Source organism: Myotis myotis, unplaced genomic scaffold, assembly GCF_014108235.1.
Source record: "Myotis myotis isolate mMyoMyo1 unplaced genomic scaffold, mMyoMyo1.p scaffold_m19_p_5, whole genome shotgun sequence".
Lineage (NCBI taxonomy): Eukaryota > Metazoa > Chordata > Mammalia > Chiroptera > Vespertilionidae > Myotis > Myotis myotis.
In genome coordinates, this window is record NW_023416357.1 from 38,943,087 (window position 1) to 38,961,842 (window position 18,756).

The 18,756-nt window shown below is 40.6% G+C and overlaps 1 protein-coding gene across 2 annotated transcripts; it reads left to right on the forward strand.

Moving 5' to 3' along the window:
• The first annotated feature begins 10,576 nt into the window (after window positions 1–10,576).
• Window positions 10,577–17,807, forward strand: BTF3 (basic transcription factor 3). Of its 2 annotated transcripts, none has more exons than XM_036308954.1 (6): window positions 10,577–10,733; window positions 11,319–11,387; window positions 14,522–14,635; window positions 14,748–14,949; window positions 16,417–16,473; window positions 17,369–17,807. In XM_036308954.1, the coding sequence occupies exons 2-6, from the start codon at window positions 11,319–11,321 to the stop codon at window positions 17,413–17,415; spliced, it is 489 nt and encodes a 162-aa protein (XP_036164847.1). In that variant the 5' UTR covers window positions 10,577–10,733; the 3' UTR covers window positions 17,416–17,807. The 2 variants fall into 2 exon arrangements, with proteins under 2 accessions (XP_036164847.1, XP_036164846.1); XM_036308953.1 differs by having other exon boundaries at window positions 10,605–10,971.
• Window positions 17,808–18,756: the final 949 nt, after the last annotated feature.

Here is an 18,756-nt window from a genome sequence, read left to right on the forward strand (position 1 = left end):
CAAATGCAGTTACAAAGATAAATGTTAATAGCTTTGACTTTCAATTTAACTAAAATTTTAACTTAAAATTTTATTTTGTTGTTCTTAACCTGTATGATAAAGAGTAAGCTTTATACTTATTCTTCCTATATATAAAGCACAGATATACATACAGTATACAAACAGATACACAGTATATCTGTGGAATTAAAATTTCATGAGGGGTGATTAGAAGAAAATAAAAAGGCTTTGTAGGAGAGCAATAATTTATTTTGTTATTCCTCACCCAAGGATATTTTTTTCATTGATTTTTTTTTTTTTAAGAGAGAGTGGAAGGGAGCAGGGGAGAGTAAGAGAGAGAAACATCAATGAGAGAGAGACACATTGATTGGTTGCCTACTGCATGCCCCCCAACTGGGGCTGAGGATAGAATCTGCAACCCAGGTACATGCCCTTGACCAGGAATCTGACCTGTGACCCTTCAGTATGCAAGCTGAGGCTCTAACCCAGCGGTTCTCAACCTGTGGGTCGCGACCCCTTTGGGGGTCGAACGACCCTTTCACAGGGATCGCCTAAGACCATCAGAAAACACATATATAATTACATATTGTTTTTGTGATTAATCACTATGCTTTAATTATGTTCAACTTGTGACAATGAAATTGGGGGTCACCACAACATGAGGAACTGTATTAAAGGGTCGCGCATTAGAAAGGTTGAAAACCACTGCTCTAATCACTGGTTGGTGCAGGAGAACAATAATTTTTTAGAAGTTGAGAAACTTAAAGCCATCTAAGTATTTCAGGATAAAACCATTTGGCTATTTGCTTGCCAGAATGAATCAAAGCCAAAATTTGAAAATAATAATGGGTTTATTCACATTTTCTTCTTGTCCTTATGTCCTCTTTCTTGCTTTTTTCACCCCAAGTTGCTGTACAACTGCTAGTAACAGAATCACTTTTTCCCTTTGGGGGCACAATCCATTCCCTAGCTGCAGTGGTGGTAGGTGACCCAGGCCTGGCTAGCAGTGGACGTGTTACTTGAACCAGGACAATCAGAGTTAATCCTGGGACTTTTCCTGGAGCTAAGAGGCGGCTATCTTTTCCTGTAGGGGTTACATTTGTCAGGCTGTGAGCTGGAAGTTGTGGAGTGTCTCTTTGCCATAAGCTGGGGAAAGCCTATCAGAGAATAAAGCCAACCCGGCAGAGAGACAGCATTCAGTGATAGCCTTGAGGACCTAGGTCTAGGCATGCTTGAAGCTTTCTGAACCCTTGGAGCTCCTGGTGTGCTTTGAGGCTTAACCCAACTGGAGATGTGTCTCTGTCACTAGCAACCAGGAATAACTAACCAGTTCATAGCTATGGGCCAACTAAGAAAAGACTGCTCACATTCCTGGAAGTATGTTGGAGCTTTGAATCAACCTCCAGACATCTATTGGCTGACCACTAAACACCACTGCATCTTGTATATGCAAGAGCTTTCAGCATGTCTGTGACCAATCAAAAGCAGTAAATATTTCTTATAAACTGTGTACCCATCATAGAACCACCCCCACTTTCATCTTTCCCTGCTCCCTTATCTGTAGCCAATGTAAATTCTTTCAAACATCTTATATCTTTCTTCCCCAAAACATAAAAAAAAGAAGTGCCTGTCAACTCCAGAACGGCAGACATGCCTGTCTTTTCCACCTCGCCATCCATGCCACCGGTGGTTTAGACTTCATGCTCCAGGACCTGGTCCTCTTCTGGCTAGCACTGGCTCAATAAAACCTTTCTTTAGAAAATATTTCAGCTGTGAAAGCTTTTTGTCTAACATATTTGTGTGACATCCTATCATTATTACTTCACTTATCAAGTATGTATCATTATCCTGGCCAGTTGGATAGAGTGTTTCCTGATATGGCAAGCTTATAGGTTCGATACCCGGTCAAGGCATATAAATGCATAAATACGTGGAACAAATCGATGATCCCTCTCTCTCCCTCCCCCTCTTCTCTCAAATTAATAAAAAAAACCACCAAATATGTATTATTAAGATACTACATATTGAAAGGCAATAGACATGAATCTATACTTATGAAATTCTACTCTGACCTCCATGAAAAATGCCTATTGCTAATTTATGACAAATAGAAGATGAAACTGATTTAGATAATTGTATTACAAAGTATGTCTTTCACAAATATTTTTAAAATTAAACTACAGTATATTGCCTAATATATTATAGAATTTGTTTGTAAGGTTCTAATCAGCACATTCATTAGCAACTAAAGCTGTTCAGTATTCCCCATGAGTTTCTCCATTTAATAGTCCTGTACTCAATAATCTGAAATTCAGTGATTCTAGATTTTTCAATCTACTGCCAAATGCCTTGTCGAAGAGAAGAAGAAGGAGGAGAGGAGGAGGAGGAGGAGGAGGAGGAGGAGGAGGAGGAGGAGGAGGAGGAGGAGGAGGGGAGGAGGAGAAGAAGAAGAAGAAGAGAAATTGAAATTCATAAAGCAAAGATACTAGCAACAAAAGATGGTTTACAATCAGTTAACACTGTCCATTTCTCTGTGGACACAAAGCAGACCAACTAATGGGAAGTGAAGTCCCAGTCTGCAGAATTTAATTTATCAGCAGCAGCAACTGGGAGTCAAAATGGGATGGTTAAGGAGTTTTAACTCACTAGGAATATTTAGGTTGGGATACACTACACTTGAGGACATCCAAGGATAGAGATCAGAGACATCAGAAGACACAGGCTTGGGAACAAGGGGCCAGGGTTTGTAATACAAATTCAGAAGTCAACAGAAATTCAATTGTGGAGGCTCAAACAATGGCTGGATTCTCTGGAGGAGATAAAAGCAAAAGGTCCTGTAGCAAGTCTAGGTCAAGCAGAGAGGGAGGGCCTAAAAAGGCTTTTGAAAAAAATAAGCCAGTTTAGCATCAAAGAGTAAAAAACAAAGAAAAGAACAAAAGGCCACATTGCAAGCGCCTGTATCTTCACAGCTGTTGAGAAGGTGGGAAAGGAAGTCTTATAATTGAGGCAATCTTTGTTTAGGTTATATGTTATATGTTAAGTCATCTAGTGGGCAGGGCTTCATTTTGATCCTAGTTGATAGAAGACAGATGTCTGGCATCTGGATCTATGACCAAGTATGGTCACTGTGTTATAGCAGCTGGCAGTCATGCCTGGCCCAGTCTCTGTGGAGGAACAATGACCACTAACAGTTGTGCATCCAGATTTGGGGGGACTGGGGAGTAGTATGACGTATTTCACATAAATTACATGGAAGGAAGGGGTTTGAGTTCGTCTTTTAATTTTTGGTACCAATGATCATAAAGCAGTTATAAATTTGTTATATTCCACACTTACGAAATTTTAGCATGGAATATTACCTCTGTAACTAATAATCTGTAGAGCTGTCATGATTTATATTACTAAACTGGCCACGTATCCTGTTCATACCTAAACTACAGCTATCAGCTAAACAGGGCTGAAGGCTCTTAAAATGATCAACTTCACCCCCTTCAGAAGTCTCCATTGATTTAATGAATAGACCAAGTCCGTAGAGAAGAACAGCTTTGGATTGTTTATAGCCAAAGCTCTGAGAATTCCCTCTACCCACCCTATCCTTCTCCACTATCATTTGTGACTGTTTCCAAGTTTAATTCTCTTGTTTAACACTCTTCTGGACTCCCCATTCACTTCACAGTAAAACTCAGCCTTGCTTCCAGGATCCAAACCCTGTTGAGGAGTTTTTATGGAGGTTTCACTACATGGGCATGATTGATTAAATTTTTGGCCACTGGTTACTGAACTCAACCTCTAGGTCCTCCTCTCCATGGAGGTTTGGTGATGGGGGTAGGGCATGAGACTGAAAAGTCCAACCCTCAACTTTCTAATCATGCCTTGGTCTTTTTTGGCAACCTGCCCTATCCTGAAGCTACCTTCAGGGGTTCCTAGCACACTAGTCATCTCATTAGCATACAAAAGACACTCTTATTTAAAATTATATATATATATATATATATTGATTTCAGAGAGGAAGGAAGAGGGAGAGATAGAAACATCAATGATGAGTGAGTATCATTGATTGGTTGCCTCCTGCACTTCCCCTACTGGGGATTGAGCCCGCAACCCAAGCATGTGCCCTTGACTGGAATCAAACTTGGGACCCTCCAGTGTGCAGTCCAATGCTCTATCCACTGAGCCAAACCAGCTAGGGCCAAAAGACACTCTTAACAGTCAAGGGTTTTAGGAGCTGTGGGCTAGAAACCTGGGACAAAGAGCAAATATGTATTTCCCCTCAAACCACACAACTCTAATGTTGAAAAGTGACCTTCAATATGTATATGTCTTTGTATCATATACTAGGGGCCCAGTGCACGAATTCATGCACCTTGAAAGGAATTGTGGGTGGCGAGGCTGCAGTGAGCACGGGGCGGGTCTCGGCCCATCCTCTGCGCCCCGCCTTGCCCCTTCTGCCGCAGCCCCCGGTCCCCTGTCTGCTGGCAGCCATGCTCCCACCGCTGCTGCTCCCATGCACTGATGTGCTGACAGCGCCGGCCCTGCTTGCACCTGCTGACAGCGTGGAGCAATTGGGGCCGGCACCAGCAGCAGGTGTGAGTGGGGCTGGTGCCGTCAGCTGGTGCACATGGTGGCTGCTGCCCCGATCGCCCCTCAGGAGCTGGGGGAGAGAAGCCCTCAGGGGCGATTGGGGCCAGTAGCCGCAGGCAGTGGGCACAGGTGGGGCCAGTGCTGGCAGCAGGTGCGAGTGCAGGGTGGGACCGCAGCGCATGGGAGCAAAGAATTTTCAGTAACCACCAGAGGCTCGCCCCGTGACAGCAACCAGTGTCCCACCTTGGTCTGGCACGCCCCCTCACCTGCTCCACCATCCAGTCGCAGCCAATGCCCACCATGTTCCGCACTCTACCATCTGCTACCCACACCCACCATGTTCCGCGCATGGCCCCTGATGGTCAGCGCACATCATAGCGACCGGTTGTTCGGTTGTTCCACCGTTCGGTCTATTTGCATATTAGGGTTTTATATATACATAGATGGTGCATGCCTTTAAAAAAACCTTTCATTGTTACGAATAGCAAATATGGAAAACCGCATACCACTATACAGGTGAGAAGAGAAATCCTTGCTCACCATGCTAGCAACCTTCCATTTGTCAGGTGTCTCCTCCCAATTATAATCCCCTTTCTCCTCCCAAGAACAATTACTATCCTGATATTTATGATAATCACTTCTTTTTCAACTGTATTACCTAAACCTGCAACCTTATGATTGTTTTACGTTTCCCTTTGCCTCTTACGTATCTTTTTATCTAAAGAATCCCCTTTCTCCTCTTCCTTTGTTGAAATAGCAGATTAACTGTCCTGTCACTTTCTATAACCTGAATTTTATTGATTGCATTCTGTGGAGTAATTTAACGTATTTTTCTGTCCTTTTTATTTTCTTTAAATTTATGGCTGCCTGGCCGGTGTGACTCAGTGGTTGAGTGTGGACCTAGGAACCAGGTCACAGTTCAATTCCTGCTTAGGGCACATAGGTTTTGGGATCGATCCCCAGTAGGAGGCATGCAGGAGGCAGCTGATCAATGATTCTCTTTCATCATTTATGTTTCCCTCTCTCCTTCCCTTCCTCTCTCTGAAATTAATAAAAACGTATTTTAAAAAATTGATGGCTGGATCACCTTGTGGTCAAAAATCAATGTATTTCTTTTTCTTTTTCCTATATATTTTTTATTTCAGAGAGGAAGGGAGAGGGAGAATCATTGATCAGCTGCCTCCTGCATGCCCCACACTGGGGATCAAGCCACCAGCCAGGTCATGTGCCCTGACCAGGAACCTGTTACCTATTGGGATGACACTCAACAAACTGAGCCATACTAGCAGGGCTATCGTAGTGTATTCTTGGCATCAGTAACACCTGTTATGGGGTCTTGATTCTACCTTGTCCTACTGGATGGGGGCAATGGTAGCAGCTCCCTTAGCCCAGTTCTGCATTATTATCCAGAGAGAGCAAATATCCTGAGATAATAGTGCACTCCTACAGCCCTTTAAACAAGTTTCTAAGCACCAATTCCCTATTTTAAATCCCTATATTTAAAATAGCCAGATGCATTTCCTGCAACTGAATGCAAACTCATACATTAGTAAAGATATAAAAGCCTTCCAAATTAATCTGCACAATCAATCCCAATCAAAATTTTAAAATAATTGAAAAAAACCTAAAATGTATATGGAATATGTCAACCTAAAAAATTGGAGGGGAAAGGTACTCACCCTACCATATATTAAAAATATTGAGTTTATGTATTAATTTAATAATAGATGATGCTGGGTAATGGGCTTATGTAGGTTCATTATATTACTTTTACTTTTGTGTGCTTGAAGTTTTCCATAATAACGTAAAAAGAATATTCAGTCTGGTGTTCAAAAAGTTAGGATTGGAGTTATACATTTGGGGCTCATCAAAATAAAGATAACATTTAAAGCCATGGGATTGGATAAAACCATTTAGGGAAAGTATAGATACGAAAGAAAATGGGACTAAAATGTGAGCAACTCTAATATTTATAAGACAGTGAAAAAAGATAAAGTAGACTGAGAAGATGCCATGGGGCAAGAGGAAACCAGGAAGTGAGATGCTCTGGAAGCCTAGGGAAGAAAATGTTTCAAAAATGTGGAAGTGGTCAAGTGTGTCAAATGCTACCTAAAGGCTAAAATGAGAACTAAATTTATCTTTTGGATTTGTCAAGATGGAGGTTTAGACAGTTTGGAGAAATTTTTCTATAAAAGGGAACAACAACAAAAAATTAAGTAGAAGCTGGAGAAAAGAGGTTAAGTATTTTGTTCCCTTTTCAGGTACCTGATACTAAGGCATATTAGTGTACTAGTAGAATGATCTAGTTGAAAGGGGGAAAACAGAGATACTGGTTAATAATGCGGATTTCATAATCAAAGAAAACAGGATAATTTCAAGAGAAACATCAAAAGTGCTTTATTCAAAGTAATGTCCATTGCTAGCTACACATTTCCCCCATCTTTCAGGTAATTTGTGGATACCGTCCCAATAGAACTTTTGTTTTGAGGCAAACCATACAGATACAATTTTCCACTTTTTCGTATGTTTTGAAGTGCTGCTCAGAAAGGGCATGGGCCATCAATCGGAACAAGTGGTCATCTGAAGGAGCAAGGTCTAGTGCAGTGATGGCGAAACTATGACATGCGTGTCAGAGGTGACACGCAAATTCATTTTTTTGGTTGATATTTGTTAAATGGCATTTAAATATATAAAATAAATATCAAAAAAATGAGTCTTTGTTTTACTATAGTTGCAAATATCAAAAAATTTCTATATGTGACACGGCACCAGGGTTAAGTTAGGGTTTTTCAAAATGCTGACATGCCGAGCTCAAAAGGTTCGCCATCACTGGTCTAGTGAATACGGCGGGTGGGTTAATTGTTGGTCTTCAAACTTTTTCCATTGACCTGGACGTTCTTTGTCTTTCACATAGAAATCATCACTTTTAAAGCATTTAAACCAACGTTCACAAGTATGTTGAGATGGAGCATGTTCACCATAAGCTTCCCGAGGTGTACGATAACTTTCAGCAGCACTTTTCTTCAAAATAAAGTAATGAATTAAAAGTTCCCACAAATGCTCTCTTTTTGGCACGAAATTCAACATTTTTAAGTGTAAAAATATCTATAATGTTAACACCTTCAGAAAATTTGACATATGAAGTTTTGATGCTTGTTGTCAATACAACAAAATAGCATACATATAAAAATCGCATATATATCAACATATGTGTAACTCCATGTATTGAAAAAAATTTGCATTATTAACCAGTACACTTGTAGGAAGAAAATAATAACAGAAGAATCAAGGTGCTGAATGAAATAAAGTACAAGCAGAGGAAATATTTTTCCCATTTTTAACAAAACATGGAGTGAAGGCAATATTTATAGGTTCAGATACATACAGATGGATAGATTTGGTTGGGGGGAAAGATGAGGTTGTTTGTGCCTATTTTCAAACCTTTAACTCTCTAAGCCTCAGTTCCCTCACCGGTAATATGGTGGGTACCTACTTCATAAGATTTCTGAGGCTCGAACTACCATACCAAAGAGCCAACTCTGAATATTGAATTGTTATTAATATTCCTAGTTCAAGTCTCCATGAATTCTACAAAATAATCAATCTCTCATTTTGCATTTAACAAAATACCACAACTAAAAACAACTATAATGAAAGTAACTTAATGGGATTGAGGGTGTCAGGGTAAGCTTTCCTGAGACATTTAAACTGAAAGCTAAATGAGGTGTAGACATTAACTTGACAAAGGTGGAGTGTTAGAAGAGTTTAAGGAGGTTTAGAAACAAGCAAACAAAAGTCCATTGTGGCTATCAATCATGAGCCACTATATGAAGCAACTTCAGGCAACTAAATCACATTTCTCCTCAGTGATTTCCAATACCTCTTGCGGGTCAAAATAGGGCTCTTAAGAAATGAACATAATATAAACATTTTGGCTCTTGCTGAAAGACTCAAGTCCAACTGAGACATGAAAACAATTTATGGACTTTGATTAAACCATAAACTACAAACCGAGCAGGGAAAAAGGTTTCTGGTTTCTTGCCTACTCTATTGACACAGGCTATGTTGAGTGCTGAGTAAACGATTCTTAGGCTTATTCAAGCTCAGCAGTAAAGTGTGGGGCCAGTTACCCCTATTTGCCATAAACACTGGGAGAGCACAGGAAATTGTAACATCTAAACTACTACTTTTGCCATCCCTGAGCTAAGATAGCAACTTAGTAACTAATTTTTAGAGTTAAAAAAAACCCTTTATATAAAAAATGTTTTATATAATTAATATTATATTTAACATTTATAATATATACTTGATATTTAATATTAGCAGAAGTATAATTCTGCTAAAAAAAAATTAGCACTCACAAAATAAGCAGAAGCAGCTGAAGGAACCAGGAATCAAAGTATTTTCTTACTATTAGGGAACCTTTCTTGATTTTCAACATGGTGCAAGTCTTAAAAGTTACAAAAGAACGCCTGGCTGGTGTGGCTGTGGACCCATGAACCAAGAGGTCACGGGTTCCGTTCCCGGTGGGGGCACATGCACGGGTTTCCGGCTTGATCCTCAGTAGGGGGCGTGCGGGAGGCAGCCCATGGATGCTTCTCACCGACGTTTCTATTTCTCTAGCGGCTCTCCCTTTCTTTCTTTCTTTCTTTCTCTCTCTCTCTCTCTCTCTCTCTCTCTCTCTCTCTCTCTCGTCTAAAAAAAAATCAATAAAAGCATTTTTTTAAAGTTACAATAGACAAAAGTGGAAACCAAAGGAAAATAAAAAATAACCTGGAATATTTCCTGAAAACAGGTGTATAAAAGGTCAATCAGAATCTTGTGTTTATGTAAATATCCAGAAAACATCACATGACTAGGACGCTTAGAATGCAGTATAACATGAAGGGGGGAAAAACTGCTCCTGGACAAAGGTAAAAGTTTCAAAAAGGGGAGTATTTCTGTGTATTTTGTAACATTTCTATAGTACTGAACAATGTTGGCAGTCATTTTGACCTTTTTTGTTAGGACAGTGACCCACACAGCTTCACAGTACAAACACACACCCTTTTCTGTGCTACACTTGACTCATATTCAATAACAGAAGCAACACTGTTTTTTGAGAAAATACCAACTGTTACAATTACCTTTAAAATGTACTCACAGTTTAAACAGATTTAAATAAACTTTTCCAAAACGAAAAGCACCTACACGTTTTCTTGTTGCATCAATTGCATTTTCTCTAGCGAAGGGTTTGAATATGCCAAGGCTTTTCATAGCTAAGACCACAAAAAGGCTGGTCAGAGAGCATGTTTATTTAAATTTCCATCTCCAATACCGGTCGTTTTATTTTAAGGTCGTCTGAAAGCTTGTCCTAGAGTTTAAAAAATTGCAACTCACACCAGTTTAGCCTCTCCAAACACACGGGGCATAAGTTCTTGATTGACGTACTAGTTAAGACAGGTAAAGTGTGTTCAACTGGGGCTCGCTAGCTGTCAAGTCCCTGCCAACAGATACCGAGTAAACTTTCCGTCGGTTGCAGAGAAGGGAACCCCTCACGCACCCGGTCCCAGGCGACGAGCCACCTGCTCTGGGGCGGGCGCGCGCATTGCCCGGTCCCATCCCAGCCCGACCCAAGGACTTCCGGAACACGCTCCTCAGATTTTTCGAGCCCTGGTCCTGCAGCAGACCAAACCACCTGGCCTCAGGAAGCAAAGTCAGCTTCATTGTTTTTGACAACACGTTTTGGTGAAGCCTCATTCGGGCCGACGGGTAATTTCTAAAACTTCCGGGGTCACCCAGCGAGCCGAGCGCGGCTAAAGAGGTGGGCACACGCTGGGCGTCCCAGGCGTTTCCGCAAACCTGAACTCAGGACTCCAGCCCAGCCTTCGGCGTGGTAGCCGCCCGGCCGGCGCCGGACGCGAAGGAAAGAACGTCCAAGCGCGTCGGTCACACACCCCGCGTCCCGGAGCCGCGCGTGCGCAGCACAGCCCAGAGCTCGGGCCAAGTCCGTTTCCTGACTTTTCAAGGAAGTGGCCTTGCGTCACTTCCGGCCTCCCTCTAGCTGCCATCTTGCGTCCCCGCGTGTGTGCGCTTATTCTCAGCTGGTCTGCCCTAGACCCCCTGAGCGTCAGCCCTAGTCCCCCGCGCGGCCCCGTTTCCTCTCCAACAAGGTACAAAAAGGCTGTGGACGCCGGCGTGGGAGGAGGACGGGATCGGGGGCGGGCAGTGCCCGGAAGGAGCGAGACAGGGAGGGACAGGGCTGAGGAGAGGAAGGCGATGCGACGGACAGGCGCACCCACTCAGGCTGACTCTCGGGGTCGAGGTCGAGCCAGGGGCGGCTGCCCTGGGGGCGAGGCGACGCCGTCTCTTCCTCCACCTCGCGGCGGAACCAGAGGACAGGAGCCTCAGGTACCGCGAGGCTTGCGGAGAGTGGCCGGTCGGGCAGGCCCTGGCTAGGCCGAGGCCGGGCCGGGGCCGGGGTGGGGGGTGCTGGCCGGGCGTGGTTTAGACCCGGTTTCCCGGGTCTGTAAAAGCGGGGGCGTGGAGTGGGGAGGAAGGTGGGTGCTCTTTCGGCCCTCTGGACACTGAAATTGGGAGCCTGCGGGCGGATTTGGGACTCAGGCCTCGGCCCGTGTGGGACATTTGTTCTGCCGGGCGGGGGGGCGGGGGGGTGGGGGGGCGGGTCGGGAGGTAACGAGCGTGGAATGCCAGGGCCAACTACACCTTTCCTCGCTGAGGGTTTCCTGTTTTTCTAGATGAAAGAGACTATCATGAACCAAGAGAAACTCGCCAAACTGCAGGCTCAAGTGCGCATTGGTGGGAAAGTAAGTCTTAATGTGTGTGTGTGTGTGTGTGTGTGTGTGTAAGGTTTAGGATTTTTTTCTTTCGCATTTCTAATGTCGATGGCGTGTGACTTTGCCTACAGAGGGCATTTCACGGAACCAGCAAACTGGGGGAGGGAGCGGCGGGTTAAAGGCGATGTACAATGTAATGTCTCCGGGAACCGGAGGGGAAAAAAGCGAGTGAGTCGAGATGAAAAGCTGCTTAGGCTGCAAACATTGTTTGTATGTAAACATACTCTCCAGTGTTACAGTGTTTTAAGTGGGGGAAAAGTGTTTCCTAACGGGCTCGGTAGGGAAATGTGTCGTTTCAGGTGCGTAGCATTGTGGCCGCCCTTCCTCCGACTTGCTTTGGCTTCGGCTGCATGTAGACTTACTAGCGAGGTGGTTTCTTTGGCGATGAAGGCCTTTTCTGTAACGCTTCCTTGGCTCAGGCACTCCGGGGCGGCAGGAGTTGTCTGTTTCTAGGGCGTGAGTGCATTTTGGAGTTTAAGAGCAGTGGACTGTGGATTCGAAAATATTGCGTACAGTGGATGTCTTTCTATTTTTACTTTGCGATTTCGCTAAAACTCAGGGAAGGGGAGTGTTTGGTGGGTTTTTTAATGATCCGTTTTTGGTTCATTGGTTTTCCCTGGTGGATGCTGAGTCCGAGGGGATTCCTTTTTGAACTCTGAGTGTTTAGACTTTAGAGGGTTCTCTAAGTAATTTACATAAAGCAGAAGTCCACGCTAGACCGAGGTCTACCTGGTTGTATTTTGCATTGTTAGCACATTCCTCGTATTTAACAAGGTGTGGTACAGCCTGTTGGAACAGAGCATGTCTTCACTTGGTAAAACTTGTATTCACTTGTATGGTTAAAACTTCTATACTACGGATTTATTATCTATTAGTATTTTGTTTTATTTTTTTCCAACTTTGCCCATTTACCTTCAAGTAGAGTCTACTGTGAAATAGCCATATTTGCACTTAGACTTAAATAGTAAGATGCACATTGTTAGTTACTGGACTTTGCCAGCAGTGTCTCTTCATCCACCCCCACCCCCCAAGCTAGTAGTATTCAAGATCCCACGCCTACCTGTTAACAACAGTAGGTATTTCTTGTTCTTTTTAGCAATCGTTGTAAGCTAGGTGTGGTGGAAAAACTCATAATCTTTGTGGGTCAGTGTTTGGATGCTCTTACGGTGTTTTTAACTTTAGTTAATGTGCCTTTTTTCTTTTTGGTTACTTTGATCATTAGTCCCTTCAACTTGTGAGAGAAACCATTAATATAAAGGAAAGTCAGGGTTATCTAGGATTCTTAAGGCTGATGTAAGATTAAACTTTGTTAACTAGTTAATAGAGGAAGTATTTCTGTCATTGTAATACAGAAACATTTTCTTCACCTTTTAAGAAACCTGCTTATTATGGGATGTGAAATCAGGTGAGTGAGTTTTGCCTTAGAGAAAATTGCAAGTGTTAGATACTTCTAGGTAAGTGTTACAAGAGCTCTTTATTTCAGTATCTGATCAGAGCATTGATAATAACTTAATTATTTCACTGAAAAGTAAACCCTATTTGTGTAAAGTATATGAAAACTATAGAAGGTGGGCTGATTTTGTTTTTAGAATCTTATAGTAGTTTCTTAGAATGTCTTTTAGAGAGCGTTCTCTGGAAACCAGGTTTCTACATAACCACTTCAAGGTAATAGTTATTTTGAAGGTTTTTTGAGGGGGTTGGTCACCAGTATTCTATGTAATTATTGATATTTTCTTCAGTTACACTATGATTTATTTAAGCCTTTACTATGCTGGATCCTGAGAATACAAAATTTAGGTAAAGTATCTAGGGGGCTTTAAGGCTAGTAGGGAGATGGACGTTTTTTTAAGATTTTTTTTTCACATACATGGTGGAAGAGAAGCATTTTCAAGATACAGAGATGAGAGAGATTTGTCTGGGTGAGGATATTAACTGTAGTGTTTTGGGAAAACACAGAAGAGATACTGGCTTGTGCGGGATTTTAAAGGATCAGAATAGGTATGGAGGCTGGGGACAGTGAGGTAGGTGGGTGGTGGTGGTCTTTCCATGAAGAGCCTGTGTACAGTGTGAGTGTCTTCGCCTATATGGGAGTCTGTGAGTGTTATTAAAGAGTTTGAAAGCAGAATATGGATGGTCACATGTGCCTGGTTTGGGAAGTTTATAGGATATTTTAGAGAAAGGGGAGATTGGAGACTTGGCATGTACAAGAGACCACGCGTTTTCCTGAAGCCTATATTCATTCATTCAAGTTATTGACTACCTTCAGTGAGCCAGGTACTGTTATAGATACTGAGTTTTATGGCAATAAATAGAATAGAAGCCTTCAAGGGGTTTATATTCTAGTAAGGGGAGACAGGCAATAAAATATACTTATCTTTATTAGTAATAAGTGTTATAAAGAGAAATAAACCTGGATAGATGGGAAATGGTGAGTGTGGGTTGTTGGGAAAGGCCACTCTGAATATGGTGACATAAGAGCAAGGATCTTGAGTGAGGGAGGGAGCCATGCAGATGCCAGGGAATAACAATGTGTCCAAAAACTCCTGTTTGGCCTATTTTAGTAACAATGAGGAGGGTTATTTGGCTGAAGATGAATTGGTGTGTGTGATAGGAGATGTGTGTGGTCAAGAATGGCATAGTAGGGGCAGGACAGATCAAGGTTAAAATAAGAATTTCAGATTTTACTCTTGCGCACAATGGAAGTCTGTACAGACCTTTGTGTCATACACTGTCTTGCCTATGAATATTAATGGATGTTAATTTTTCTTTAATTAATGTAAAACAAAAGGTTAGTAATTTAGCTTGACACATGCCACCTCTTTGATCACTTTAGAGCAGTTAATGTAAAAAGTAGAACTTGGAAAAGATCATTTATATCTGACAAGACTAGAATTTTAGAAATTATTAATGATTTGTAGCAAGTCCTTTCCCTCTTTTGACTTCCCTCATTGCTTTCACCTGCCTGGTCACTGCATAAAAGTTTGTGGTTATGGTAGTTTTCTTACACATATCCAAAGGTCAGAAAGGAATTTGAACCTTTCCATTTGAAAATGTCTGTTACAGTATAAATGTGTGCTGTGTTCTTTCCTTTCTCTCCACTTTAGGGAACTGCTCGTAGAAAGAAGAAGGTGGTTCACAGAACAGCTACAGCAGATGATAAAAAACTGCAGTTCTCCTTAAAGAAGTTGGGGGTAAACAATATCTCTGGTATTGAAGAGGTAAGCGTCAAGTTTTATTTCTTTAGAAAAACAAGATTTGTCTGCAAAAAGCTTTTAATGGTCATACATTTGGTCGGCACTGCTAATTAAAAATATTTTTTTTCCTTTATAGGTAAATATGTTTACAAACCAAGGAACAGTGATCCACTTTAACAACCCTAAAGTTCAGGCATCTCTGGCAGCGAACACTTTCACCATTACAGGCCATGCTGAGACAAAGCAGCTGACAGAAATGCTACCCAGCATCTTAAACCAGCTTGGTGCAGACAGTCTGACTAGTTTAAGGAGACTGGCTGAAGCTCTGCCCAAACAATGTGAGTTTTGCACAGGTTATTGATTTAGTCAATAGATTTCTAAAATGTCAGGTGCGATGTGAATGTGAATATCTTTAAATTGGAAGTGGATGTGAATATCTTTAAATTTGGAAATGCTACCTTTTCTCTTAAAAATATCCATTTTTACACAGATTTTAAGCAGGTATTCATAGTATATGCAATAATTTAGTATGCTGTGATTTATTATACTTGTTTGTTTCCTACTAGCTTTCTTGCATTGGATAAGAGACTTTAAAATGTTATCCTTTATTAGCTGGAAAGTATGAAAATGTTAATTTGGTGCTTTTTTGATAACTGGCACTTTAAAATTAATTAAAGATGTATTGTAAATTATCAGAATTCTTCAGTTGTGTCTATACAACTGATATTACCAATAATCTTTAAGAACTGGCTTGCCACTATTCTGGTGTTTTTAATTATAGTATGATAAGGATTTTGTTCAGGGCAGAAAATCATGAAGTTGAATAATTGTACCTCAGGGGTATGGATACTTTATGCTGAAGCTCTCTGACTAAAAGTTTGAAGAATGGGAATGGAGAAGCAAGTCAGGCTTATTATATGGTTTTTTAATTAGTCATCCATGTTTTTCTAGGCATTCACTCACTCTGTTCACTTTATATGTTGTTTTGTCACCTGGAAAGGCATAAGAGGTTTTCTTTTGTGTTTGTTTTTTTTTATTATTGATTTCAGAGAGAAATGAAGAGGGAGAGAAACATCAGTGATGAGAGAGAATCAATTGGCTGCCTCCTGCACGCCCCCTACTGGGGATCGAGCCCACAACCCGGGCATGTGCCCTTTACCAGAATTGAACCCGGGACCCTTCAGTTTGCAGGCCAACGCTCTAACTACTGAGCAGACCGGCTAGGGCAAGGCATAAGAGTTTGTAGAAAGTCGTCTTAGGTTTTCAAAGCTGAAATAGGCATTTGAAGCAGTCCACTGAACATCATGGGGCCAGTACTGTGAGGTCCCTACTCTCAAGGTAGTTCACTTTCTGTGTAATAAAAGGAAGCTGGATGCTTACCACTCAAAGAATCTTAAATATTTTTGATCATTTTATTTTCATTTCAGTAAAGGTTTGTGAGCATCTCCCTTATGCCATGCACAACACAACAGAGTATTTGAGAAAACAGCCTCTTAATTTGCCTCCCCAAGTAAAGCTTACCATAATTTGGTACGTGGGTTTACTTGTACCCTGGGGGCTCCCCATTATTCCCATTCTCAATGTTTGTGGTGGGCCAGAGGATTGAAAACCTAGGTATAGAATTTGGTTTGTTGGCTGTTGCTAGTGTTCTAGCTCATTTGTAGACTATTATGTTATTGCTAGTACTATCGATGAGATCCCAAATGTCACATCATGAATGTAAACCTTTCATCTGTACTTCTTTTGGTTAATATTTATTGAAGACAAACACATGTGTGAATAATGTTTACATTTCCCTTTCACAGCTGTGGATGGAAAAGCGCCACTTGCTACTGGAGAGGATGATGATGATGAAGTTCCAGGTAGGAACCTTCACTTGTGGTTAAACTGGGGAATCTGAGCAAAGGAGGATAAAGAATCTTTATTCTATAGGAAAGACTACCTTGAGGGAGGTGGTATAGAGTAAAGAGGGGGAAAGGGAGACACGAACCTTACTCACTTAGAATGAGAAAAGTAGTGTACTGTTATTTCACTGGGAGTTGTGTTTGTAGATTTGGTTTTTTTCTATTTGGGATCCCAAGAAGTTGGAGGTATATAACAAGTATTGAATAAAAAGTTTACATTTTGTTACCTAAATGTAATGACTGCTTACCACAAATGGCTCTTGTTTCCTACTGTGAGATCCATAAATTTAAAAGAAGGCATGGAGAAGTTATTCAGATATCTTGGGATATAACCATTTTAAAATCAGCAAAAAAAGCTCTTTTGGCAATCTTGAGGCATTTTTCTATTTCAGCTGTTACTGGATATATTTTTGTGTGGTAAAACGAATATTTATTGGGGAGTAGAGTCACTAGACCATAAATAATTCCACTTTGCACAGACAGGTGTCCTCAGGAATCCAGGAAAATTTTGGAATTGTGTGTCACAGTACTCTTTAGTTCTCCCAAACTGACTAATGTGTTATATTGCTTAAGTTTAATTCTTGGAGTGCGATGAGAATAGGGAGAGTTTATACATATTCTTTAAGCACAGCCATGGGCAAATTAATGACTTTCCCTTGTTTTAATTATATGCCAAAACATATACTTCAAAATGTGCCAAATGAGTAGTGGTTATTGAAAATAAAAACTTTTAAATTTATATACTGATTTAACTAGTATGTATTTTGAGAACATTTCCTTATTTCCTCTTAAGATCTGTATTTGTAGATTTGGCTTTTTCTGAGTTTCTGCCTTTTTTAATTTTTTTTTTTAGATCTTGTGGAGAATTTTGATGAGGCTTCCAAGAATGAAGCAAACTGAATTGAGTCAACTTCTGAAGAAGATAAACTTGAAGAAGTTTCTGGGAGCTGCTATTTTGTATTATGACTGCTTTTTCAAATTTTGTTTATGGATCTGATAAAATCTAGATCTCTAATATTTTTTAGCCCAATGCCCCTGGACATTGCAGCTCTTTTCAGTTTTTGCTTATACATAAATCATTCTTTGCAGCTAATTAAGCTGAAGAAGCTTGGGAATAAAGTTTGAAACAGGTTAATAAAGATCTTTGCCTAGTATAGTTTTATTTTTTATTTCATTGACACTGATTTGTACACAGAAAGCAAAGTTGTTTGTAGAAAGCTAACCATGGCATGTAATATGACATAATCTTTGATGAAATTTTATTAAAGATTTAACATGGTAGAATCATGTAACAAAGGTGGTATAAAGTTTCATGTTTGAAAACTTCCCTGCAGTAGCCCTCAGGGCTTCCATGGTTTATATGATGGGTATAATTGTAAGATGGGAATAGAATACTCCTTCATGGTAGAGCAAGTTTTTTTTCTCTTAGTGTTGTCTGTATACTGAGAGCCTTATATGTACTTTTCTCTAAAAATTTTTATTGATTTCAGAGAGAGAAACATCAATGATAAGACTCATTGATCGGCTGCCTCCTGCACGCCCCCTGCTGGAGACCAAGCCAGCAACCTGGGCATGTGCTCTTGATTGGAATTGAACCCAGGACTCTTCAGTCCACAGGCTGATGCTCTATCCACTGAGAAAAACCAGCTAGGGCCTTATATGTACTTTCACACTTACTTTTCTCTCATTTAATCCTCATTCTATGAAGTTGCTCCATTTGGTAGATGTAACCGAAAGTTACTTTAAAAAAGTGAAAGTAGTTAATCTCTTCTTTGTAGGCTATAAGATAACTGGAAAAAAGGTAGTAGGAATGTCACCCTTTTCCCTTAAGAGAGAACACAAAATGAGTAGGGCTACTTTTTTCTTTTTTAAATTAACATACCGTAAAATTGACCTGTGTATGCAGTTGCAACGTGTAATTGCCACCATAACTAGAGTACTGAACAATTTCACACTAGAAAGGCCCCTCGATAATAGAGCTACTTTTAAAAATTTGTATTAGTAATTATAATGTTGAAGCAATTTAAGTTTTACAAATGGTAATTAAAACAATTATGTACATTCTGCATTGATGCCAACTGAAAATTGTCTTAGTTCCTACTTCAACAATAAGAATTCATTTTAAATTTTCATAGCTTACAAGTACCTTTTGAAGGTACTGTATAGCTATATCTAAAATTATTAACTATCAAAAATGAAATGTGTAAACAGTATTTGCATATCTTAACATTGTATTATTTT

Bases quoted from the DNA above. Each gene is read 5' to 3' on its own strand.
- BTF3 (XM_036308953.1), top strand. From the start codon at position 10,840: ATGCGACGGACAGGCGCACCCACTCAGGCTGACTCTCGGGGTCGAGGT. The intron at 14,636-14,747 runs GTAAGCGTCAAG...TTTCCTTTATAG, and splicing joins ATATCTCTGGTATTGAAGAG to GTAAATATGTTTACAAACCA. The intron at 14,950-16,416 runs GTGAGTTTTGCA...TCCCTTTCACAG, and splicing joins TGAAGCTCTGCCCAAACAAT to CTGTGGATGGAAAAGCGCCA.